Source organism: Danio rerio, chromosome 7 (assembly GCF_052040795.2).
Source record: "Danio rerio strain M-AB ecotype USA chromosome 7, GRCz13ab, whole genome shotgun sequence".
Lineage (NCBI taxonomy): Eukaryota > Metazoa > Chordata > Actinopteri > Cypriniformes > Danionidae > Danio > Danio rerio.
In genome coordinates this window covers 21875781-21903520 of record NC_141027.1, presented here as the reverse complement: position 1 = coordinate 21903520, position 27740 = coordinate 21875781, and the positions used below count along the sequence as shown (strand labels likewise).

The 27740-nt window shown below is 36.1% G+C and overlaps 1 protein-coding gene, 1 long non-coding RNA gene and 1 other non-coding gene across 4 annotated transcripts in view; 2 read left to right on the top strand and 1 right to left on the bottom strand.

Annotated features, from left to right (window-relative positions):
- Window positions 1-23721, top strand: part of LOC101882514 (uncharacterized) — a 45963-nt gene extending 22242 nt beyond the window's left edge. Inside the window, exons 2-5 of the long non-coding RNA XR_015495547.1 lie at window positions 9103-9537; window positions 9890-9970; window positions 12791-12893; window positions 20568-23721. This is a non-coding gene — a long non-coding RNA (uncharacterized LOC101882514). The remainder of the gene's footprint in view (window positions 1-9102; window positions 9538-9889; window positions 9971-12790; window positions 12894-20567) is intronic.
- Window positions 2593-2757, top strand: LOC137496260 (U1 spliceosomal RNA). The gene has a single exon (XR_015496682.1). It is a non-coding gene; the product is annotated as a U1 spliceosomal RNA (small nuclear RNA).
- On the bottom strand, window positions 7569-27506 carry tmem88b (transmembrane protein 88 b). 2 transcript variants are annotated; one of them, XM_087258359.1, is made up of 3 exons: window positions 27311-27489; window positions 20575-20964; window positions 7569-9346 (listed from the first exon to the last, which is right to left on the bottom strand). In XM_087258359.1, the coding sequence occupies exons 2-3, from the start codon at window positions 20956-20958 to the stop codon at window positions 9065-9067; spliced, it is 666 nt and encodes a 221-aa protein (XP_087114485.1). In that variant the 5' UTR covers window positions 20959-20964; window positions 27311-27489; the 3' UTR covers window positions 7569-9064.
- Between the last annotated feature and the right edge of the window lie 234 nt (window positions 27507-27740).

Sequence of the window (27740 nt, the reverse complement as noted above, 5' to 3'; positions counted from 1 at the left end):
TTTCTGTTTGAACCTTTGGGAATGCTGACTGACTGGTGCACGATGTGTGAGGTCAGGAAACACGATCAAGCTTTCAGTTAAGATGAAGACAGTTTCTATAGTTATACTTTATTTAGAGATAAAGGTATATGACTCTGGATATAATCACTCTATCTTGCTGGAGTTTATAGCCTTTTCGCTTTACTTCAGGACGCATTAATACCACTCTGAAGGTCTAATCGCTATTTTAAGTTATCCAGAGCTGTATGAATGTACAAATCTTGAATATCACAATAGTATTAAATATTACAATTGTAACAACACAGACAGCAACACTTTTGCACAATCGATACCCAGCTGATTCAGTCGTTTCATAAGAGGACCCCGCCTCTTCTTTTTTTCTTGTCAACATAATTCAGTGAGGTGCGTCGTGTTTTCGGCCCCTTGTTCAATTGCAAGGCATACTTAATTTGCGGGACGATAACGTATAACCCGTGCCTACAGACACATTTGCCAAAGAAGCAAAATGGAAAAAAAATATTGCTGTTTGATACAGACGTGTTGATGCTAACCAGCGCTGATGTTGACCTGGATCTGCGTAATAAACGCAACAAATAGCCTTTACTTTTTATTTTACAGCTTATAAAGCATGTATGCACATTAATGCAATATCATATTTAAACAACAATACTATTTACAAAAAGTCTACATATGGGCGCGTTGTTGTCTTTTCATCACGCAGCGCGTGCACTTGAACCGCGAGGGAGAGAGAGGAAACCATATATCAGCACATATTCTTTAAAATAATGATTTCTATTAAAAATGTAAAAGGTTTTGTGATTATAATAATAACAGCGGGGCATTAAATAAATGCATATTTTCCGTGTAGCGAGCAATTTAAGGAAGTCTGCTATTTTTATTTGACGGAAGAAAAAAACATAGCTTATGATTGGAAAAAAACAGCCTATGCCGGTTATTAAAAAGAATCAGTCAGTATTTTCGTTTTGTAACATAAATTAATTATTTAAGTGAAAATAATTTAGGGTAGTCCTATTTATTTTATTCATTTTATTTAGATTATTCTGCTCTTCTTTGCTTAACACTGCAGGTGCGTGAAGATGCTCTGTTGTTCTGTTCCGTTATTAATATGCTAGCATATAAAAATAAATCAGTATTTTAAAATGCAATTTTTAATGTGTCAGACACAAAATAGACATGTCAATTTTTTTAATATAAAATTAATAGTAATCTGACCAGTTAACCGTTAATAACCGATTATTGAGCGTCGGTTGTCGGGTAGCAAAATTAACGAAATGAGCATCCCTAGTAGCCATTTAATTTACTTTTTCTATGTAAGAGAACATGCTTGAACCATCTGCACAATGGAGTTTAGTTCTGTTTGGTTTTTCAACAGTATTTTGTTACAAAGAAAACAGAAGTGATATAGCTTTGGCTATTTATTTATTTTATATATGGCTATTTATATTGTTAATAATTTGCATAGTTAATATTGTTCTTTGTTCAGTTTATAAAGATTTTTCAAATGTTATTTAATAAAAAAAAGTTTTAAAAATCTTTTTTTTCCCTCCCCCCTACGGAAAAAAAAATCGTGATACGAACCGAATTGTGGGTTTGGTGTATCGTTACAGCCTTACTTGTTTCTGTCATTCCCAAGACAAATCAATGCTATATCGCCTGCAAAAGGAGGCCTTGCACCATACTAATGAATTATTATAGTTTAAAACCAGGTGTTTCCTTTTGTCCTTAGTAACCACTATACATTTTGGCTTTACATTTAGTAGGCCACCAGTGATCATTTGTAATATGTATTTGTATAATTTTGTCATGAACCAGAAGAAAACCATTTTAAAAAACTTTAATTCAAAAACAAAACTGTGTTTTAGTTTCATTGGCCAACTCATATACTTGTGTGTGTGTCCATCCATCCATCCACCCACATGTTTTTAAGCCTACTATAAATTAAATGAATGAGTCGAAAAAGGTGTCACCCTCTCCGTTTGTCATGAGGGGTAATATAAGCTAAACACACCAAAACTATTTTTATACCAGGCTGCATAAACCCTTTTTTTCTGCTGTAAAGTTGGACTTTCTAACACGCAGGGGAGTCTATGGGATTGATTCCCTCTTGAATCCAGCCTCAAGTGGTCAAGCCAGGAATTGCAGTTTCAGTCACTTCCTTATTGGCTTCATGAGTGAGAGCAGTTCCTTTGTTCCTCATGTCATTCTTTCTTTTTAATCATCTGTTGACTGTTTTACGTCATCTCATCATTCATCAAACACCAAGAGATGTTGTAAAGGGTTTTATTGCAACATGAGTTTTCATACTGTGGTTGAGTTTTCAAAAAGTTTGTTTTAAACATCTGTTATTTTATTGGCTGCTCTGCTTCCGTTGCATCATGGGAAGGAACTTGCTGTGTGATATCAGGATACTCCATTGTTCAAAGATAGATTTTTAAGTGAAACTTCACATGAACTGATCAGCAAGATCTTGTTTTTGACTGTATTGAATTGCGTGATACGAGTTTGATGTTCAATCGTCATTGAAAGTTAATCTTTCGTAAGTGCCCCCTGATCAAGGCGGCTGTACAATTCATACTTACCTGGCAGGGGAGACACCATGATCAGGAAGGTGGTTCACCCAGGGTGAGGCTCAACCATTGCACTGCCGGTTGTGCTGACCCCTGCGAATTCCCCAAATGTGGGAATCTCGACTGCATAATTTCTGGTAGTGGGGGACTGCGTTCGCGCTCTCCCCTGATCACATGGTCAAAAATAGAATGAATGTTTGATCAGTGTTTTGTTTCGAATTCCTTACTTATAGATGGGGTGCAAATAACTGGTGTGCTGTGCATGCGCAACCAAATAAAGCTTTTCTGTCTGCCAACATAAACATATAGTGTAATCTGCAGCAAATACGTTTTCCAGCAAAATGTGCATCAGTGGGGATTTCTGCTTTTTCTACTCTTTACTTCTGCTCTTTAAAAAGGATATTTTCAATAGCAAACTTTATTTTATTGTTCAGTACAACAGTGTAATAATACCTTATACTGTAATAGCTAACGTGTGCGTGCGTGCATACAGGGGTTGGACAATGAAACTGTAACATTAGCCAACTTGGTGTTGGAGGTTTCATGGCTAATCTTGACCAGCCTGGTGACCAGTCTTTATTGATTGTACATTCCAACAGTAAGAGCAGAGGGTGAAAGATTAATTAGAGTAATTGCACCGTTTTGCTTAAAATATTGCAATGCACACAAAAATTCCATGGCCTGCACAGTCACCATATCCTAATATTATTGATTTAAGAAGATTAAGTCAGGAAATGTTTTTCTCCACCAACATCACATAGTGACCTAGCCACTACTCTGCATTAAGAATGACTCAATCCCTCTGGCCATGGTGCAGGACCTTTCATATCTGTCATTCCCAAGATGAATGAATGCTATATTGGCTGCAAATGAAGGCCTTAGACCAGGTGTGGGCAAACTTGATCCCGGAGGGCCAGTGTCCTGCATAGTTTAGCTCCAACCCTATTCAAACAGACCTCCCTATAGAGTTCAAGTGTTCTTGAAGACACTGATTAGTTTGTTCAGGTGTGTTTGACAAGTGTTGGAACAAAACTCTGCAGGGACACCGGCCCTCGAGGATCAAGTTTGCCCATCCCTGCCCTAAACCATACAAATTACTTATAGTGGTCTAAAGCAAGGTGTTTCAGTTTCATTGTTCAACTTCTGTACATGCATGTCTACATGCATGTGTGCAGGGGTTGGACAATGCAAGTCAATGTTTTTTTTTTTTTTTTTTTTTTTTACAGCTAAATTTGAGCAGCTTGGTGGCAAATTTTTATTGATTGCACATTCTACCAGAAAGAGCAAGGTGTGAAGGTTTAATTAGAATAATAGCACAGTTCTGCTTAAAGTGCAATGCACACAACGTTATGGATGACATTCAAAAGAGGCGCATCTGTCTCTAAGATAGCAAGTCTTTGTGACTTATCAAAAGCTACAGTATCCTGGGTCTTGTCAGCATACCAACAAGAAAGAAGAACCACATCACACTGGACGCATCACACAGTGTACTCGGAAGCTGTTTGATAGGATGTCTGGTTGCAAACCTGGATTGTATTTAATACTAACTGTTTTACTAATGCTCAACAACTTTGCCTACTCCTCTGCACTTTGCATTCTTTAAAAAATATATATACTTAACCTATCAACACAGTCCTCAAACAACACAGCTTGTAGATTAACATTGATTCTACAAACTTTCTGGAATATGACTTTGCTAACAAAAGTGGAACTGTCGACTAAACTTCCCACTACCAGCAGCTTACATTCCTGAGACCGAAAAATACAGGTGGCTGAAAATGCCTCTGGTTGGAATTGATTCAGAATCTCCCTGCTGCACAAACTTTTACAGACTTCTACAAAAGACTGCAGTTTTTGAAACAAAATTACTTATGATTCAACCCAAACTGCTGTATCGCACAGGACTGCTTCATTGTGGACCCCCACAGCATGCATCCGGAGAGTCCTGTAAATCTACTCGAGCTACTGTTTCAATCACCAAAAAAATGGAATGAACCCGTTAAAAATGAGCATGAAAACGATGGGATAAACAAGATGCAAGACTAAAAGGTACTCCTGGGCTCAGATCACGAGAATCATAAGCTGCTGCCTCCTCTACCCCAAACACAGTACAGACCCCAATACAGCTTCAGAACAGATATGAAGCATTGAGTAATATGGGTGAGGAGACCCCTAGTGCAATTGGATAGTAATGGCATTATTCAGCAACTAATTCTGCATGGAACGGCTCAAGGCCGAGCAGACTGTGACATTCTGTACTGATCGCAGCCGAGGTAAGGATACTGATTGTTGGAGATTTAATAAGCTGGAATTTTAGGAGCAGGGCTACAATGACATACTGCTTCCCTCATGCAACAGTTTCTGATGTAAACAAAAACTTTAACATTTTGAAGAAGCGCAAGACCGAAAAACTTATTTTTATCCATGTGGTGAAGAGTGCTGTTTGGAAAGAGCAGTCAGAACTGCTTGAGGGATTACGGTGAACTCTTGGAAACAGTCAGAAGATTGAAGAATCAGCCATTCATCAGGGGACCGCTCCCTGCAAGAGGAACAAATGTTTTCAAAGCTTCTTGATCTAAATGCATGGCTGCAGAGAATATTCAACAGGAAATGAATGAATTTTATTAACAAATTATCTCATCTGGAAATAAAGACAATTGTTTATATCAGATCACCTCCAACCAAACAAACTTGGTGAAAATGTGCTAAAAGGCGATTTCTACTTCTCCCTCCATCATTTATCGACTCTGTGTGCCACTGAATTCAACCTCAGACACACATACCCCTGGTAAATGTCTGAATGATCACAGGGCTTAAATTCAGCTCCTAAATGGACTGACACTTCCAACAAGGACAGTGATAACACCACGCAGCCACACGGACACACTGCACCTGCTCTCTACACACTGAGCTCTCCATGTATAGACTGTGATGTATCAGAACGGCTTCAAAACTCAGCTCTCGTAGATGATCTTCAAAGCCACAGCCTCTGTGACTAGACATGCTCTTCATTTTACCCGGCTCTGACCTTTTGAGCTTCTCAAAGATAATGAAGGAACTGGTGTGGAGCTGCACGATTAATTGAAAGAAGATCTCAATTCGACCCTACACACGATGTTAACTCTGCTTTTCTACGATTTAGGCAATTATATTTACAAGGTCAGGAGAGAAGCGTAAAGGCGGGCATACAAGTTTTTTCATTGTTTTACATACGCTGCTCAGCAACATGGACACCTCCCAATGGGGTCATATACTGGTTTGATGTACACCTTATAAATACAAAATGTCATTTCTGTCTTAATGTAATGTAGTCGTGGCCTCAATCACACATGAGTTGATGTAAGGTTTGTTTACCTCACCCACCCGCCCGCCATGTCTACGTTAGTGAACAGAACCTGCATAGGCTGTGAATAACAGCTTGTTAAAGTTGTAAACAATGTTTAGTTTGTTGCACAGAGCGATCGTTTGAGAACCACACAGAAGTTTGATTTGCATTTTTTTTCTCAGAGTGACTGCAGACATGACATGAACACACGTGGCAGTGAGACTGCAACTGGTGCACTCACATTTTAGCGTTATGATTAAGACAAGCATTTGATGTGTTTTTTCTTTCATAGTGAACACAGTGTTGTGCATGAAAATTAATGTTTACTGGGTCAGTATAACTACTCTAGCTGATATAATGCTCAAAGAATATCTGATAATGACAAATGTCTCATTTTATTTTATTGAAAAAATGGTTAATAATGCTGTCAGTGACAAAGGACTAGTGCATGTCTTAAACATTAATTTAATTTGAGAATTATGAATAGTTGTATTCTGATGTAATCACTTTTTTTTGTGAATTAACAACCAGGACAATTTTAACGTCTTTTCAAATCCACCATTCCATGTCGTTACAAAATTTAGCATTATAAATAACAGTAGATCTACTCGTAGTAGAGCCTAATTAATTTTAGCCTAATATTATTATTGTGTTACCATATGTTTGAGAAATAGCAACAATAATAGCCTTCTCGTATGAACTTTTATTTTACATCTACAGAATCGTGAGAAAATCGTGATTCTCATTTTAGCCAGAATCGTGCAGCCCTTACCTGGTGTTTGCAGGAACTAAACTCTCACTCTCCAATGCTTCAAGCTCCTAGCTAGCAACCAAAAAGCGGTGAGCTCCACACCCACCTCTGCATTCTCCTTTGAGAGCACTCTAACCTCTGCCACAATGCCAGGGCCCCAACAACTCCCTGTCTTCAGCTGGTGAACACAACAGCTTTAAGTGGTGTGTGTTGGGTGCCCGCTTAAATAACAGTATGTTTACAGAACAAATGGGAACCCAGCGTGCCTGTAGATTTTTCTAGGCAATTATCTGTTTTATTATGTGATAGCCTAAAGCCTGGTTTATGCTTCTGCGTCAAGTGATTGGCACGACCCACGGCGCATGCAAAGCGAATAGCTGTGGATTCATACTTTTGCGCGCTGTTTCTGTTGCACTGCAATATCACTTCTGAAATGCTAGTTGGCAGTAAGGTGTTAATGTTTCTCTGTGTCGAGTTTCTTCGCTGGTGTTTTGTTTTATCTGAACGCTTCCTTAATGTACAAGTTGCTCAAACTTGCTCATTTTGAGGCAGGGACCGGCGGACCTGCATTATCTAGTTGCATTTTTTTAGTTTGAGTAAAACTTTTGTTCCTTGAATGTAATTTTCATTTATTTTTTCTGTTTTTAACCCATTTGTGCTCAAATTTTTCTTAGTGGTTTTATGCATGTAGCCTTGTTAATAGTGTTCTATATTTAACATGTTTCACATTTATTTTCTCCAGGTTTTTTATTTTATTTTATTTTTTTTAGAAAATTGCATTTAAATTTGCGGCAACTATAGTTGCCAGTGGGCAAATGTGTTGTAAGAACCCTTCAATGTAAAATGTGCGAAGGAGGAAAACAATTAGGATTTAAACTCAAAACAACTGCTTTCAACAGATTAATTCATATTCCAAAACACATTTATTGTTTAAAACTAGAAAACCCATTCGATATGAGCCTCACTTCATAATTACAGCAGTCAAAGAAAAGAATAACATAAAATTAATACAATGGTGATGTCTAACAAAAGTATTTTTAGTAAATATCTTTGACAGAAATAGCCAAACAAGTTAGTAATAATTGAAGCTGCTGATGCTTTTTGTGGAGTTGGAGCGCTTTAACTCTGCTCCAGTGTTACTTTAATTCTCTTTGTGGAAGTGGGACCAGTGGGAGAATTTTGCTGTGTATCAAATTATGTATCAAAGTCTACTTTAAAGATATCAGTTAAAGTTTAGATGTGGTATTGTGAAAACATAAAAACATTAAACAAGACCAATAACCTTCATTTATTAATTTAACACATTATTTCCCAATTATCCATAATTTATGTTCTTACAAGGCATTTGCCCACCGGCAACTATTGTTGCCACATGAACTTGGAAAGGTATAGAGAAAACTATAGATTTATTGAAAGATTTTAGTTTGGATGAATCTAGAGACCCTCATGATTATGTTGGTATATATTTGTGAACAAAAATATTTTTTAGTAATATGGAAACTGCTTTTGTTTGGGGGTTTGCCTCCAATTTGCGTCCTTGATTTAGGGGTAGGAAGTTCAGAGCCTCGTGTCACAAATTAAATCAATTCCTTTTTTCTTGAAATATATATATATTTTTTGGTTATTTTGCTTGATTGTCATCGAGAAACTAATCCTGTTTAACATGTAGAAAATTACTTAAAGGAAAATGGCAACTGAACCTTGAAGACTATATTTGCAGGGGGCTTGAATGGATTAACACTAGATGGCACTATTAGTTTTTTCTAAAGGCAAGATGGCTAATTTTCTGTTTATTCAAAAAAAAATAATAATTTAACCCTTAGTCTATATAACTTTAGAAAATGAAAGGATTGAGCAATTAATCTGGCATAATTTTGTTATTACTAGGCGCATAGACCACGTTACAAGGACACCATAAAATAGTGTTTGCTGATTTTGTGCAAAATGAGGAGAGCCCATCAATTGTAAAATGACATTATTTAAAGTCTTGTTTTCAATGTAACATTTATTGAAAAAATCTATATATAAACAGCATTGTACGTTATAAGAAAATAGTTAATGTATATGAAAATCTTTTTCTTTTTTTTTAATAGGTGTGCTGGCTATTTGAGGTGAACAGTGTTTGACAGAAAACATCCACAATTTCTTAATATTTAAGTTTGGTCATTTTATAAATGTCAAATTGATTATGCTGTAACAGTTCCAGTGAGTATGCCTCAAAAATATCTGAGCATTGTATATATCTCTCAGTAAAATATGCAAATCAGAGAGCAAGCGAGTTCTTTCTGTCTGATTTATATATTTAAATATCTGTGTGTAATTTGTTTTAGCTCTGCAATGTGTAACATGTTTCACAATGTTCTGTAACTCCATGGCTACAACAGTGTGTAGTCCTGACTTCTAGACCCACACCTTCCCCTTTCCTGCTCCTTTCATAGATCGCTGTCCACAGCAGCCTCCTGCCAGACCACGATGCTGGGTAGCTGGAAGGTTCTTGTAGACGGCGCGACTGTATGGGATAAAGCACAGCCCCAGCTGAAGGTGTCGAGCTAGCCGGCAGTACGCAGCCAATGCCAGAACCAGAAGAGGAGTCACTAGCAAGAAACCCACAACCAGCAGAGCCACACAACCCCCGTCAGTCAGCAGGTCCGAGCAGTATGGTATAGAACCATGTGGACGCACCTGAAAAGAGAGAGAGAGAAACATTTGATTGGTGTGGAGCTGTGTGGTGTGAAGGATGAGCACAGGAATACATTCCTGAGGAGGACGCAAGAGAAATGAAGGGTCCCTGAAGGAATGAGTCTCTGACGTGTGGACAGACAGAACCGATACACTGGACAAGAAAGTCTGCTGACAACTCGCATGCTCAGTTGGTAAGTTTTCAGATGATTTAGGCCAATGTTGATCTGATTCAATACATTTTTATTTTTCATTTTATTTTACTATTCTTTTTAATAGCTACTCTGTACCTAATCATTACCTAAATAATACACTTCAGGGTGTGTATTATGGTTCTTTGTTAGATCTGGACCACAAAAGAAAATAGATTTAGTCCTGATTCACAGTCCATGCAAATAAAGCAGCGTTTCCATCCAACGAGTCAAAGAGAACAAAATCTTCACTCTGATTAACTAGTGCCAAATATCAACAGTAAAAATGGGATTTGCTGTGGTAGGAGAGGCTTCGTGAACCTTTTTCTCATTTAAGAAATGATTTGTTCCTCAGAAGATGATGCCATCATGTGATGAACGTGTGGTGGCGTTTGAAGACATAAGTGGAGCACATACCCTCTTGACAGTTTTGGAGGTAATTAATAATATAATAATACTAATACTGAGATGGTTAAGGGGTTTTAGAATGACCAAAACAACATTTCAGATGTTTTACGATGTGCTCAGCCTGCTGGTTTGTACATTCACACACATTGTCATCACATGATCTCTAATAACAAAATAGCATGACCTTTTCTTAATGCGCAATGTGCATATTGGAATTTGTTCGGTAGAAGTGTTTCCATCGTAGATTATGCACATCTTTTCTTATTGGGTAAAGTTTATTCTACTCAGTTATGTGCATTTTTTTATGTGCATTTTCAAAACTTATGTGCATCTTGGTATTTCCATCAATCGTTTTTTTTATGCACATATCCTAAATGTGCTTAAAAATAGATGGATGGAAAACGTAGCTAGTGACAAACGTCCTGAGCACAGTATTACTTATAATTTAGGTTGAGATCACATTCATGTAATACAAGCATTCGAATTTCTTTGCGTGCCCAAAACTTCTTGCACGCCCTCAAATATACGCTGCTCAAGCACAGATTTTCTTGTGCGCTCTCAAATAAACCCTGCTGAAGTACCATTTAGTGCATTTACGTAGCAAGTATGTCTCCAACATTTATTAGATTTGCTAGGAATATTTATGAATGTTTCCGTTAGACCTACAGAACTAAATTGTGTAATGAAGTAAAGTGAAACAGCCAAAAACTCCAGCAAGATAGTCATTGTATGCAGAACCATAGACCTTTATCGATAAATAAAGCATATCGTATTTTCCGCACTATAGAGCGCACCGTATTATAAGATGCAGTCTCAATTACGGGGTCTATTTCTGTACTTAACCCATACATAAGGCGCACGCTAAAATACAGTCTGCAAAAAAAAGTAATGGAAGCAAAACAGTTACCATAGTTTAGTTGAACTTTATTGTACTATTTAACAATACACTCACATTTTTTTTAATCAGTCTTCTCCCAAAAATCCATCAAAGTCCTCATCTTCTGTGTTTGAATTGAACAGCTGGGCAGTTTCGCCATCAAACACGCCGGGTTCTCTCTCATCATTGTCGGAGTCAGTCTTATTGCCGGGTGGCTGTTCAGCAATGATGCTGGCTTTTGCGAAAGCTCGGACAACAGTTAAAGCAGAAACCTTAGCCCAGGCATCCACAATCCATTGACGTATGGTGGCGTAACCTGCCCGGTGCTGCCTACCAGTCTTAGTAAAAGTGTGTTCGCCGCCTGTCATCCATTGCTCCCATGCTGTCGCAACTTCACTTTAAACCCCTGTTTACACCAATATCCAGCAGTTGTAATTCTTTTGTTAGTCCTCCCGGAATGACAGCAAGCTCCGAATTCATTTGCGTCTTGGTTTTTCACAGTAGCGGTGAGATGGGCAGATCAACAGGAACGGTGATGTGTGGAAAACCATCCGGTCTCTTTACGTACACCTCTCATAGCCAATCATTCATTTTTTCCTCGTCCATCCGCCCCTTTTGATTGGCATTAATGATGACTCCGGCTGGAAACTTTTTTTTTTTTGGCTGTGTCTTCCTCTTAAAAATGACCATAGGTGGTAGTTTCTGTCCATCACCATGGCAACCAAGAACAACAGTGAAAGCCAACTTCTCATGGCCCGTGGTGCGTATTGATACCGTGCTGGCCCCCTTTTTCTCCACAGTATGGTTCACGGGGATGTCAAAAGGTGAGAGGGACCTCATCCATGTTGGTGATGTGTTTGGGCTGGATCTTTTTGTCGGTAATCTTGTTACTGCAGTAATTGCGGAAGATGGCTTTTCTTTGTAATCCGATGGCAGTTGCTGTGCCACGGTAGTCCGTGCGCAGATAGAGAGATGGCGCTTTTTCATGAAACGAAAGCACCAAGACTGCCCTCCTTGAAAGTGTTCGATCCCCATGTCTTGTGCCATCTTTGTTGCTCTCAGTCGAATGGTGACTGTAGAGACGCTTCTTCCGGCTGTTCTCTGCTCAATAATCCATTGCTCAAGTTAGTCTTCTAACTGTGGCCACCTTGCTTTAGTCCTGTGAAAACTCTGTTTCGTCTTAACTTGGCGCGTGTCATTTTCTTGTTTCCTCCACTTCCGAGTCATAGATTCATTAATGTGGAATTGTTTCGCAGCTGCTATCGCAGCTGCCCATTTACAACCGCGTAACTAATAGCTTGTAGTTTGAATTGTGCCTTGTAAGCATGTCTCTTCACTGGTGCCATTTTCGGGGATCATTAAACAAACATATGTGGTTTTGATTGGTTTATTGCTGCCAGCATACGGAGTGTACATTTTATGCCAGCATACAGAGTGTACGTCCCTGTGTCGGCGGGAAATGCTCCGACAGCCAATCAAGCGGAGCGCTTTCCGAAATCACACAACCACATTTTTACAGATTTTGCTACTCGGTGCGCACACAAAGCGCACCAGACTTTTAGGCGTACAGCCGTTTTATGATGAAATTTAAGGCTTTTAGGTGCGCCTTATAGTGCGGAAAATACGGTAATTATGGAAACTGTTTATCTTAACTAAAAGCTACATCTAGTTTGTTGGCCTCATGCGTCACGCAGCCCTGTCAGTCAATCAGCATGTAACCTTTAGGCGTTAAACAAATAACGCACTGCACTACTACAATTACAGGGAAATTCACTCTGCTATAATTCTTACATTTTTAATAAGTTTTGGTGCGATTTATAACCCGCTATATAAAACTGTATTCACTTAAGGTTTTGAATAAGAAGCTGTAATGTAGCCTTGGCGGTAATGAATTTTCATGTGGTGCCCCACCATGGAAGAATGAATGTAGTGGAAGCAATCATGCTAAGTTACATTTTGTTTGTGTGGCAGATTCACGTACCCATCATCGTCTACTTTATGAATCATTGGAATGGTCTTCTTTTTATCAAAGGAGGAAATCGCATGGATGTTTAATGCTAACAAACTTTTTTTGGTAAGCTGCTTTCTTACATTTTAAATCTTTAGCTTGAAACATTACTATAGTAGATCTCAGTCATTAAATCAGTTAAAAGTTCTTAAAGTTTGTTCAGAGTTTGAAAAATGTACTTTCTCCATTTATGCCCCACAGACTTAGAATGATCTGCTAACTGTAGTTTTTTACTTTTGATATTGCACGTCTTTCATGCGATTTAAACATGTTTGTGTATAAATTTAATTTTCATTTCTGGATGGAAACAGCTAATGATAATCTTCCTGGCTAAATAAATTTTAAATAAAAAATGATGCAAAACAAAAATAAAATGGTCATTTTTTTATTTTTGCAATATACATCTGATATCATATGTATTGTACATATGATAATATTTTTATCAGTTCAGAGTGTCTGCAGGGTATTAAGGTGTTAAGTCAATTTAGAAAAATTGAAGGCCCTTAAAGTATTTAAAGTCCTAAATGCTATATTACAAGGTATTAAATTTGGTATCTGTATGCTAAAGTTTGCCTGAATTTAATCTGTGAATATTGGGATGAAATAAACCGCTTTTCCACTATCGTGCCAAACCGTTCTAAGAACATTTTGGTAAGGTTATGATTGTTTCTCCACTGAGCTTGGAATGGTGCGGCATGATTACAAACCGTTCTCGGCCCGGAATTCTCTGCACAGTTAGACAACCGTGCTGAACTGTGTCGACAGATTCTGTGTTGACGTTGCGGCTCTGTTGCCAAGCTACCACAGCTGGCTCAGTGGAAGCATGCTAGTCATCAGACATTCACAAGTAAAGAACATTACATTTAAATTAAAAAAATGATCCAGGTCTGAACGATTCAGTTTAAAAACCACAAAGCAGTCTCTGGCAGAGAAAAGAATAACTCATCACATTCTTACGAATATTAATAAAGTTATTATTTCATTGACTTGAATACAATTAACCATGTATAATATAATTACTAACCTGTTATTTGAAATTTTAGAAATAATAAAATATTTGATTGACACATAGGCAATGACCTTTAATTCGCCTAACTGAGCGCGAGGTTATTGCACGCAGCGCTGTATATGATTGCACAAAACTCGCTGTGATCTGGGAGAGAACTTTACCAGCGGCTGCATGCACTGCTGAAAGAGTTGTTTTCCTGCTGCGCATCGAATAAAGCAAATAAAGACACGCTTAACATTATCAATGTCCAAATTCCACAACAACATCGCTATATCCATGGAACACGAACTTGCAGACTCTTTTAACAAAGAGAAAATAATTGCACTTTTTAATTATTAATAATACTTATCAATTTAATACCAGCGAGACCACTGTTAAGGCGTGTTGTATTGTTGGCGGTCCAAAAGTCTACGGTAGAAAGTCAACTTTTTCAATAATTTTTTTTGGGGCTTTGCTTGAAGGCTTTACAGAGTGGCATTGTCCAAGGTACTGTTGTATGATTTATATTATAGTCCATATATGCACTAATAAACTAGTAGAATGAATGAATTTTTAAAAATTAAATGTCAGTACTGCTTTTACTCAAAAATAACACTAGGGTTTGACATGTTTTATAAAAATAAAATGGGTCATTTTTATCATTTTAGCTAAATGCTATTATATGTTTGAATACTAAAACGAATAACAGCCATCGCTTAAATGGTTATATTTTACCATCAAAATGTAGTAAATTTTATATCATTATCAACTTTTGATATAAAACCGCTGTGTAACTTAATTGATTGTTAAAAATGAAATAATTTAATTGCTTTATTTTTTCTAGTGAAAGTACCCGCTCACTTTTGACAAGGCCTGTCCAAAAATATAGATTTTTCTATAATACAAATGCACTATCATTGTTTATTTTTTTTGTTATGATTAGAGATTTTAAATATATTATTTATTTCCCCTCCAATCATTTTCAATCATCACGTTACATGTTGGTCATTTTCCCTCCAAATAAAATTTAGCCAGAGCCGCACAACATATGACCTCTATATAAATAAGGTGCTGTGACGTGTACCTATATTTAGCCACCCCTATTTAATAGAGCGGCATAACATTTAGTCACGCCGTGCTTCCGTTTTTATGAACATGAAAAAAAAATTTGTTTTGGCTATCATTTACGTTTAATTTAACAAAGGGAGCTGTTTACATTGCATTACGAAGGCAACTACTGATGCATTTTGTGTAATGTTTTAAAGAGCTTTGTTGCAGCATGACAGTTGAAAATGAAACCGTATCCGTGCTGTCTGGCATGGAATGGAATGGTTCACAGTTATTCCTGCTGTTTTAGGCGCTGTTTATTCACTATGTGAAAAACGTTATAGTTTAGAATTAATTTCTTACAATCAGTATTTACTAAACATAATAAGTTAAAACGTCGTCAATGTTGCCGGTCGAAACCTTAAGTGGCGATGAGGTCCTAAAATGTATAGAAAGAGTCAAAAAAGCTCTTAAAAGGTATTGAATTGCTGATTTCTATATATACCCTGCAGTTGATAACTGGTGAAGCATTTAAAAAGACAAAACAGTGCCAGGCAGTAATTCCTGTGTTACACTCTCAAATGAAGAATCAAAGAGAACGTTTCTGATGCTTATAATTGACTATATAGTTACTTAAACTAAAAACAGCACATGAGGTCACATGATGTGACCCTGAGGACAGTAGTCTTGTTAAAGATGTATTTGGCCCATGTTACATTTACATTTCAGGCATCCAAGTTTGTTTGAAGGTGGGTTGAAACTGTATTTTTGGGTTTTATTCTTGTAAGCTTTTACACTTATTTCAATATACTACACTAAATGTTAGAGAGTTTATCTTAATCAAACCTAAACTGACTCTTTTGAGCACACACTCTGAACTGAATTGGCTTTTTCCATTTTATTCTTGGACTGCAGTATTAGTATATGCCTATTGCTTTGAGACATGAAGTTTTATTTCTTTAGTTAAGTGGCACTGCACAAGAGGAAAGAAATTGAGGGGGGGAGACCCCCACATTCTTCATTTATCCCCTGTGAGATGAAGGGGAGTGAAGCAGCAAAAAGGGTGACTGAATAAACAGAGTAGGAGGGAGAAACTGATAAAGGCCATCTGCGTTTTGAGCTGCACTTTCTCAATCTGACAGGTTTCTTCACTCAAGGGCATGCTTGTAAAACCACAAAAAAGCAATCTTGAAAAGTTGTAGTTAGACTGTGACCAATACATTTAATTGTGAAAGCTGCATCTGTGAAAAGGAAACCAGTTTATTACTGTGTACAAACTGAGTAATTTTACATTCAGAAGTTAATTTATTTGCAGATGCTCCCACGAAACAGTATTTTATTGGTGCATTTTGTGTTGAATGACCCAAGTTTTAAAATCAAAGTTGGTCAGACATAGTAATGCATTAGTCATCTATAAAAAATATTTTAGTTAGCTTTTTATCAGGCTTGTATCAAATTTTAAAATATGATTAGTGAAGGGTTGAATGATGTGACGCAATAAAATTGTAAGTCATCTCAATGCTGCATTTCACCTTTAACATGTCTACGGTAAGAGGAATTCCAGCTGTCTTTATATCTGTTGTCAGTTACTGATAAAACTAGAGCTCAATGGAGTAGTTTCAGGGAATTGATGTTTTATATAAACTTAAAACAGACCATTTGTTTAAAAAGGCCCATATTGTGCAGTGAAATATATAAAAATATATTTTATTTATTTATTTATTTATTTTGAAGCTTTAGTCTTTATGCTTAAACCTTTTTAAAAATGTGGTTCATTTTATGGCAGGGCAGATAATCAATATTATGTTCAATCGCAATAAAAATTAGTCTAACTATGATAAGCTCTGCACTTTTTTTACTCTGTTGATCTAAGAGCCAATCACACAGCAGAAATGTGCATCAATGGGAATCTATAAGTGTGTTGATATTAGAGATGTATCAAATTTTTGGCCACCGAAAATGTATTGTCCAAAAATGTATATCTTAATTTTTGTGGCTTCAGTCATTGTTGGGTTACTCATAAATCTGGAAGTATTAGCAACTAGTATCAAAAAATATATGGTTATCGTTCAATATGGAAAATAATTATTGAGATTGCATTTTTGCCATATTGTCCAGCCCTGTGTCATTTGACAATTTCCCTAGAGTAAAAATAATGGTGAGCTTTATCTTCTGTTTTTTTTTTTTAATCCATAGAACTGATCTCAGGTTCTGGCAAGACTTTTAGCTTAGCATAAATTATTGAATTAGACTATTAGATTCTCAATCAAAAATGACCAGAGTTTTTATTATGTTTCTATAAATGTTTCTGCATTTATAATGTCTACTTAGACCAGGCGTGTCCAAACTACGGCCTGCGGGCCATCTGCGGCCCGCAATCAGTTTTGTGGCGGCCCGCGAGGCTTTTTATAAATATCAATAGAATCTGGCCCGCTATACAAAAATGAACGTAATTCAATAAATAACCACCGGGTATCGCTATTACATGCATTCAATTAAGCAGCAGTTCTTGTTATGATCTATCTATCTATCTATCTATCTATCTATCTATCTATCTATCTATCTATCTATCTATCTATCTATCTATCTATCTATCTATCTATCTATCTATCTATCTATCTATCTATCTATCTCTATCTCTATCTCTATCTCTCTCTCTCTCTCTCTCTCTCTATCTATCTATCTTTTTCTCTCTCTCTCTCTTTCTATCTATCTATCTATCTATCTATCTATCTATCTATCTATCTATCTATCTATCTATCTATCTATCTATCTACACACAGTTGAAGTCTGAATTATTAGCCCCTCTTTGATTTATTTCTTCTTTTTTAAATATTTCCCAAATGATGTTTAACAGAGCAAGGACATTTTCACAGTATGTCTGATAATATTTTTTCTTCTAGAGAAAGACTTATTTGTTGTATTTCGGCTAGAATAAAAGCGGTTTTAATTTTTTTATGAACCATTTAAGGTCAAAATTATTAGCCCCTTAAGTCTTCAGAACAAACCATTGTAATAAAATAACTTGCTTAATTACCTTAACTTGTAACTTGATTAACCTAGTTAAGCCTTTAAATGTCACTTTAAGCTGTATAGAAGTGTCTTAAAAATATCTAGTCAAATATTATTTACTGTCATCATGGCAAATATAAAATAAATCAGTTATTAGAAATGAGTTACTAAAACTAATATGTTTAGAAATGTGTGGAAAAAAATCTTCTCTCTGTTAAACAGAAATTGGGGAAAAAATAAACGGGGGCTAACAATTCTGACTTCAACTGTATATATATATATATATATATATATATATATATATATATATATATATATATATATATATATATATATATATATATATATATGTATGCGCGTGTCTGTGTGATGTGTGTAAAACTTGGCCCGCGACAAGGTTGTTTTTTGTTTGCATCTGGCCCTCGGCCCAAAAAGTTTGGACACCCCTGACTTAGACCAACAAAAATAAAAAGTTGCTTTTTTTTTTTAGGTTGATATGTATAGGAACTATACTCTCATTCCAGCGTAGTAATCAAGGAACTTTGCTGCCTTACCATGGGTGCAGCAGACACGATATTATGCAGTTCCTGAAAATAGTCCTCAGCTAGGTAACTTCCAACTTGACCAGCTCTTTGTGCAAGCAGATCAGCAATCAGAAACTCAACCTTTTAACTCTAAGGGAGTTGTAAAACTTGCCTTAAAAAACCTGACTAGTTATAAATGTGCATATTTTAATCCATGTTCACAATGATTTTTAATCATAAGAATTTATGTACATCATAACTATGTTGGGTGATATCTCAGGACATTACATGGTGGTCTGTTTTTTCAGATCTTTGGATTTAGGCTACCTCTCTTTTCTATCTGGTGTCACATGGGCACTAATTGGTCCGAGTGGTGATTGATCTTGGACCTTTTAGGTCTGGAAATGTGAGAGGTTGGAATTCAGAATTCAGCCTTTATTTACACACCATGACCCTTTCTGACCTATGGGCGTTATGTGGCGATAGCTTAAGCGTTTATCTTCCAGCAAGAGATGAAGGGCTTGTACCTTACAGAAACAAGTCTGCTAATTCTGTAGTGGTGTGTGGGAGAGATTGCTTTTCACTTGAAGTGGGCTTTTTTGATGGAAATGGAGGGCTGGAATTGGGGAGAAGCAGTGGATCTACTCTTCTGGGGGTCAAGGTGCATGAATGCTTAGGCAAGGACTGTGATTCTTCAACTTTTTTTGAGAAGTTTTTTTCTAGTTACCCTCTCTTGTTCTAAAATACTTCTCATCTGACGTCACCCTCCAACTCCTGACCTGCTCCTGCTAATACTCCTGCACTCAAACTGCTGAGAAATGCCCAAGATTAAGAGATTATGTGGTGAATCAAAGAGAAACAGAGGTCAGACCCCCATAAATCCCTAAAAGAATATCGGAATCATGATGAGCTTTTATTATAAGTCTTTTTCCCATATTATAAAGAACATTCCTTTAGTGCAGTCTGGGACCAGACTTTTAATATGTATAAATGCTTAATATTACATGGCTTTTATTTAATGACTCAACTATTGCATGGGCTATTTTTCTGTTTTACTTCACAATATTTTTATAGGAAAGAAAACAAACTACAATAATTGAAAAATTCCGTCTTCTCAGACACTCATTAATATTAGCTTGTGGTTTTGTAGACATTTGTTTAGACTTTTTATTTCTAATTTGGACAGTATCTTGATTTGAGTGTTAGTTTTTTGACTTTGTGCTTTTTCTATTATTTATTTGAACTCTTTTTGCAGTGGAGTTAATATAAAGTGTTGTTATTGATAATATAATATATATTATTATAAATTATCCAAATATTAGTCAAATAAGTCAATGCAAAGACACAAATGGACGTCCTGCGGCATAATTTGCGTAAATAAGGTGTTGCAAATGAGGTGGCGTGAATTGAGCATTTTGCTCGAGTTGGAAAATCTGGACTTTGGCCGATATTTGTGCTGCATTAACCAATCAGGAGCTTGCTCATGCGATTTATGATGTTGCGCCTGCAGTTCCCTTTCCCGAGGGTAAATCCTCCTGCCAACACCGGAGTGCAGCAGCTTAGTTTGAAGCACTGCTGAATGCTTCCATAATCCAGGTAATAGTTTCTGGAGGAGTCGCAGAGCTTGGTACATCTCTGAAAGGAGTCTTGTGCACTCAGACACTGCGCCGAACGAATATACGCTGTTTTCAGCATTCTTAAAGCACATAAAGCACAGCTACTCTTTCAATTTAATCTATGTTTGCCATTTTGCAATGAAGCTAGAGTCACCAGGCAGACAGAAGCCCTGGCCAAGACGTGAATTCATGTTTATTGTGAAGTAAATTTCACGCACAAATGAAGCGAAGATGTGCAAACGAAGCAAGTAAACTGAATGTTAACACACTTTGTTTACTCTCGAATAGAGTGATTTATTCGTGCATGCTGCATCTGTTGTGAACACACCACCACAAACCATACATCAGTGCTTATGAAAGCTTATATAGATTCAGATTTCAGTTGACATAAAGCTTTGTTTATAAAAAATTTCCACTTATGAATAAGTTGTGGTCCAGGGTCACTGCGAATTGCATGTTACTTGTTGTGTCCAAAATGATTTGTTGTTTACAGCATTTTCTTAAATTGTGCATGTTGTTTATAATTTGGAATCTTATAACCAGTTTTTCTCAGCTCTTACCGTTGAATGACAGAGAAAGCCGAACACCACCATGACGATAGCAGGAGTGAGGATTAGCCCGAAGACCAGTCCAGCCAGGCAAGCATTGATGGCGGCGATCAGCAGGTTTTGTGCAGTGACCAGCACCGAACAGGCCCAGCAGTCCAAAGAGCCCCGCAGCTCCAGCGGCGCTTCACTTCCGCCAGCCTCTGGGGAGTAAGGTGGAGGCACGACCACTGCAGAACCACCTACTGCAGTCCCGGCTGGCAGGGTTGAGGCCAAAGAGTTAGTATGCTGGAGATTGGGGTGATGGTGCTGGTGGTGATGACTGATGCTTGGGAGCTCTTCAGAGAGGTCGATGGTCTGGTGATGAGCCCCCTTCTCCAGCGTGTCGTTCATACTCATCCTGATCTGAAAATGGTGAAGATTGAATTACTGAATCAATTTAAAAGATGAAAAGTGTTCAGTTAATGGGTTTGATGCTTTCATTCAATAGAATATGTAACTATTGATTCGATAAATTGGATCATAAATTGGGGTTTCAGTGTCTTTTGTACTAAGTGCCAATGTCAGGTATCTGTTGAAAACCATTTAATAACTTTGTTTTGACCTTAAAAGTGTAAGATGCTGATCTATTATTTACAGCTTACTTGTTTCACCTGAATAATTTGCAATTTTATTTCTGTTCTTCGTTTGTTTTTTTGTTGTTGTTTTTTTTTAATTTAAATACAGTGGTAATATTACTCCTCTAAAAAGCACTGTTGGGTTTTTGTAATCTATTGCTAAAAACAACACTAGATCACAAATTGGTTAACTACAAGTTTTAACAACCATCAAATTTTAACAATGACTCGCATTTTAATGTCGGTACAATTCTTATAACAAACCTATATGTATATATATTATATAGTGGTAAATTGCATGCTAGGCTGCTTTTTTGTTTTAATGGGTTTTTAAAAGAACTATTTTACTTAGTTATTTTTACTTTAAATAAACAACATCCTTTTCCACTATTAAAAACTAATGTTTTGTGGGATGTTTATTTTAGTGATACATTTTTTTATAATCAGGGTGTCCGCGGAGTCTTAAAATCTTGATGTCTTAAAGCTCAAAAAAAATAAGTTTTAGGCCTTAAAGTCTTAAATCTACCAATTCTACCAATCTACCAAAGGAAACAAAGGAGAATTAATACTTGATAAAAAGATTTAAGACCTACAACACTGTTTTTTTTTAACTGGTCTTAACTTTTCTTTGTTTACTTTGTACAGCTACCCAATCTGGCCAACACCCATGCAATCACTAACAATCCATCTCTATAAAACATTTAATTTACATTTTTTAAACAATTTACCATGATTACTTTCCTGATAGTAACATTTGTTGTTGTCTTCATTTATTTACTGCTGAGGATACTGATGTGACCCATGTTGTTGTTGTTGTTGTTGTTGTTGTTGTTGTTGTTGTTGTTATTAATGGGTCATGAAACCCCCCTTTCTCGGTTCATGTCTACCTAAGATTTTTTCGAAAAATGCTTCATAATGGAGGATTTTAAACATAGGCGTACACAGCATTACGGATATAGGCTGTGTCTGAATGGTAACAAATTTAACTGATAAAAGATAAATTCCAGCTCTCTCGACAAAAATGCTTGCTGCAAACCAACAGCTTTGCTGTATCAGTGGCTCTGACAGCATCACAGGTTAAATACATGCAACAAACTCCATAAATCTTGGAAACAAACACATTCGACCCATGTCGTGCTCTTAAAGCTTGGCAGGTCTATTTTTTTCCAACTGGAATATTTGGAGAAAATCCTAAGCATTTAGCCCTGTATACGTCTAAAATATCATTCATAATGCTCTAAAATGTCTTAAGCTCTTAAATTTAACGTGGTAAACCCTGCAGAAACCCTGATAATACATGTAGGTAACCCTCTCGACCCTTCAACATAGTTGTCCCCAGTTTTAAATTAATATCAGTAAACTAGTCTTTATTTAACGTTAAAGTTATTCATATTTGAAAAGACCATATATAAGGCTTTCATCACAGTCCTCCTAAAATCTGAACTGAAACACTGCTGTCAACACTCTAAAAAATCTGATGCTGATCTTTGCTGATAATTTTGGCTACGCTACCCTTAGAGCATTTAAATTTTAATCCTCTTCAGCAGTTGTTTAAAAACCTCAGGTTTGTTATATTACATTTTGTCATGGTAAATTAGACTTATGGTTTGGGCTTTGCTAACCGCTCTGTAAAAGTTCACAGTGAGGTTAAATTGCTTATCACCAGGAAACTGGACTTGTGTGATCTTTTAATTAGGTCTTTTATCAAAGATTGATGGTAATCTGAAAGCTAATTGTCCAGTTGTGGCGGAATTACTAATTGGTATTTGAGTGTGTTTGGATTAACAGAGGTGATACGATCAAGTGATGAAAAGTGAGTTCGTGACACAGCAGTAACCCTAAACTTTGGAGATTTGATCACTTCTGTACAGGTATAAACAAAGCTCAGTCTTACAGAATTTTGGGCTGTTTCTCCTACTAAAAAAAGGTCTGAATTTTTATCACAATCAGGAGTTTATACCCCTTGTTAATAACTTTGACATGGTGTCTTTGTTATTGCATCTTTTCTACAATATGTTTATATTGTGTGTGTGTGTGTGTATATACTTTCTCTTTCTCTCTCTCTCTCTCTCTCTCTCTCTCTCTCTCTCTTCTCTATTATATGTATATTTGATATTTTTGGTATTTATGTTATGGAGTGTTCAGTGTAAAACCAGAGGTCTTTTATTTTGAATTAATTACCATTACGGATATAAACAGACACAGAAGATCGCACATGATCACGGCGTCCCAGCTGTGCGGTCTGCTATGGACTAAAGGTTTAGCTTCTGGTTTGATTGGAGAACAAGGTACTGACACTTCGTTTAATATGTTTGTTTGTTTGTATTGAGTTTGTATATTGAGTTTAAGTGATGTCTGTTTGTTTGTATATGGTTTTCATATTTGCTTAAATTTGGTTTGATTTTCTCTTTGTATACAAGCTCTTACGGTGTTTGCCGTACGGTGCAAGGTGTACGGTGTTTGGCCTATGGTATAAGGTGTTTGATGTTGACGACGGAGTCAGGGAAGTGAATGCTGCACTGAAATAAATAATGGGAAAACATCAGTGAAAGAGTCAATCCTTTATTGAACCAGGGAGCTACACCCCTCAATTCAGTTTGTTTAACCACAGGATTCTGTGATTTACTAGTTTTATGACAGATTTATTTTTTTTCTGATTAGACTTTTACTTGCATAATTTAAAGTTATAAGGGGCATTCTACCAGAAACACACATTATCTGTCCCTAAAATGAAAATGTAAATACAATGACTATTTCATCCCAAAAATGCCCAGGAAGGACTGATGGTTAGTTTCTGAGTTCATCTCTAAAGGAATTTGTCATTAATTTGATTCTAAGATTTTTTTTTCTTTATTAAATACACTTTACAAACCTTTTCCTTGTCCTCAGCCCAATTGAACCCACAGGTTTAATAGTTTTATGCTAAAAACTGTTGTTTAGACCCCCTGCTATTTAGAACATTGGTTTTCGATTATGGAGACTGGGGATTTTGCAATTAGATGAGCCTTTAAAGGTCAGGCCCAGTCACAATTTTTATTTATTTATTTATTTTTTTGTGAAAATGTATGTTTCTTGTAGAATGTCCCACAAAGACTAGTTCTGACTAGTAACCTGACCAGTGACCACTTTCATATAACTCGCAATTCCAACTTTATAACTTGCAGTTCTTATTTATTTTTTTCAAAACTGCCATTTTATCCTTGGTTTGGGTTGTGACAGAAAAGTTCCAGTTACCTTTATATAACAATATTGTATAGATTCTTACAAAGAACATATCAAGGTTAAATTTCATGCAGAATAAAAATTGCAAATATAATTTTGTTATATATAAAAACATTATACAGATTAAAATAGAGGTTTACAGTTCTTTGCTGAACCATTGATGCTTGTAATAAACCTTTATTTCATATTTTCTCCGTTTATAATAAAGCACAATTTTCCTTCAATCACTCGGGTTTAACTTTTTAATTGGTTCATATTTTCCTTTATAAATTTTCCTAATCATGTGAGGACACAATCATTGTAATGCCAAACATCACACTATAAAAGATTATTGGCGTGTTCAGAGATATCTTCAATGCATATACACAGCATAGTTAAGCCTGGCTTTATAAGCAGTGTTGTGTAGCAAAATTAGATCTGAAATAGTCGATTTTTGCTGGACTTTTGTTTTTCCCTTGTGAAATTCAAACCAGTTTCTTCTTTTCTGCTCCTAAAGAGTGCTGGAAAAAAAGGTGCCCTTCCCCCAGCCCAGGTTAGACGTTAGGCTGACCATCCAGAGAGGGCTCCAGAACAATAGGCAGAGGTCAAACTACGTAAATACTTTACACGCCAGACAGCTGTGGCTGCAGTGCTATAAGATAATCATCTAAAAATGGATACAGGATGGCCTCCATTTTATACACACAGACACACACACACACACACACACACACACGCATGCATACATTAAACACTCCTGAGCATGCCATGAGTGATGCATGATGAGGGTGACAGGCACACGTTTGTACACTCTCTGACCGTTGTGCTGTCTTCCTGTCTTTGTATTCTGTTTGTTAGCGCCAATATGGCAGGTGACTCAACATATAACAAACACTAGATCACCACTAACAGGAAATGAGCACACTATGCCAAACCTGTAGAATGACTGACCACTCCACCCGCTAACACTATTTCCACTTTTCTGAGAATAAATTTAGAGCTAAAACTTGGAAATGGTGTAATCATCCATGTTTTTCTTAATAATTGATCATGTGGGTTTTACATTGCTGTTTATGAGGGCATACTACACACTGTTTTCAACAAAACAGAAAACTAAACATGTATGTATTTTTGACATTCAGTGTTCATTTCAGCATTCAGTGTTTTTGGGGCCTGAAATGCAATTTTTTGAATGGAAACTACGTTTGCATTGCAGAGTTTTGTTTTTGCACTTTAAAATTAAAGTAAATATATACATTTTATTTTCAATTTTTAACGAATGTGATTTAATATTTTGAGGCTACTGTTTTAACAAGAAATAGTTTTCAAATGGCTTGTTATTGACAGATGGTTTCTTAAAGAACCTCCAAAGGACACCCAAAGAAACTTTTCATCCAAATAATTTCTAAAGAATAAGAAACAAAATAAACTTAATATTTTTATGGTTTCTAAACATTCTTACTTTTTTTTTTTTTTACTAACAAGAGCATTTTTAAAACCTAGTTCTTTCTCTAAAACTTAAATGATTAAGAATAGAAAACTTTAGTGTTTAGAGTAACATTTCATAAGTGTTTTTGTTTATTGGAAGTAACAACATTGATTTTTAGTTCTATAGGTTTTAGGTTTAAATTCAGCACATCACATCTTAGATTGATTTAAATTGCAATGACATTTGATCACTATGTATTTTAGCTTGAAGTGATGTAGACAAAGGATGAATAGGAGTATACATATATTTATTTTTAAATCGCTTGTAAATGTAACAATATATTAACAATCAAACAGAAAAAATAAGTACTCAATGTTTTAAATGTATATTGCTCTTTTTTTTTTTTGTTTATCAATTTTATTTAATATTTTTCCCTAACATAATAATTTGGTTGTAATAATTATGGACTGATCTTAAGTTTTTTTTTTTTTTTTTTTTTTTTCAGTTTCTAGAAATGTATTTGTATGTGTATGCAGTGTTGGGGGTAACCCATTACAAGTAACGCAAGTTATGTAACAATTACTTTTCTAACGAACAATGAAAGTAATGCATTACTTGTGTTACGTAAAAAAAGTAATAATATATTATTATTACAATTATTACAATGAGTTCTTTTTAGTTGAATTAAATGACTTTTAAAAAATAAATTGCTGAATTAAAATTAAAGTAGTCTGTATATGGCATCCATAGCACTGAGGTCAGGAAGTTCTTGGATAACATTATCCTGATTTTTTTTTTTATATATAATGAAGGTGTAGGTTATTGTTAATTGCAGTGCCCCTTTATTAAAAAAAAAAAGTTCTGAAAGAGATTAAGCCTCAGCCAGGTAATAAAAAGTAATGCAAAAGTAACTCAATATTGTAATGCATTACTTTCTTGTAATTTTCCCCCAATACTGAGTATATGTATATACATATAACCCTGGACCATAATGTTGCACAGGTACAATATATTTGTAGCAATAGTAACAAATACATTGTATGGGTTAATAATTTACGTTTGTGTTTCATTTATACCAAAAATCGTGTTACATGAAGAAATTTTGTAAATATCCTATTTTTTATTGAATAAATATTACAAACATCCCATTGTTGAGCTTTTTTTTTAAATGGCTTTAAAATTTAGATAAATAAGCAAGTTGCAGATGATCAAAAAAGCTCAAGGAAAAATTGTCCTATCCTATCAAACCATGTCAACGAAAAGGTCATTAGTTCGGCTTGTAAAATCTATCTCACCCGTATGATTGTTTTTGTGATTCAGGGTCACAATTCAAAATGTATGTGTACCTATACAAATGAAGTATTTAATTAGATGTGTCAGACATGCGCACTGCTGCTGAAATACAGTTCTGTAAAGTCAAGTTAAAAGAGCAAACACACATTCATGCATGTGTAAATTCCAAACCTTTCCCTGCTGTAGCCCTTGATAGGTCAGTCTCATTCACCTTCAGTCTCAATTCCTCCAGAGCAGCAGCACTCCAGCAGTCTTCTTCTTTCTCTCTAACACAACATACAATACACTTTCAGTTTAGGGTCCTCTCTGAAACTACTGTCCTCGTTGACTGATCCTTGCTCTCGTTTAAGTTCTCAGCAGTGCAGTTGGTTTGAGCTCAGACTGAGATATGGATGTGTTACTGCCAGGCTGTTTTAGCAGTACCTCTCTGTGTGCCTCCCTCATGCCTCCTCCCCTTTCCCTTGCCCTGCTCTTCTTTATCCTTTTTGTGGGGGAAGGCATGTTTATTTAAAGAGTTGAAGTGAAGACTTTAATTTCTCCTGATGGATAGAGAAGAACATGAAACCCTCACATTTACACCACTCCTTCCACATCCGTGGTGCTTCAACTGTAAACCGCTCAGACCAGACTGTGGCGAGTGT

Coding starts and splice junctions, on each gene's coding strand:
- tmem88b (XM_087258359.1), bottom strand. CDS start 20,958: ATGAGTATGAACGACACGCTGGAGAAGGGGGCTCATCACCAGACCATC. Junction 9,347..20,574: donor GCTTTCTCTGTCATTCAACG/GTAAGAGCTGAG, acceptor CTCTCTTTTCAG/GTGCGTCCACATGGTTCTAT.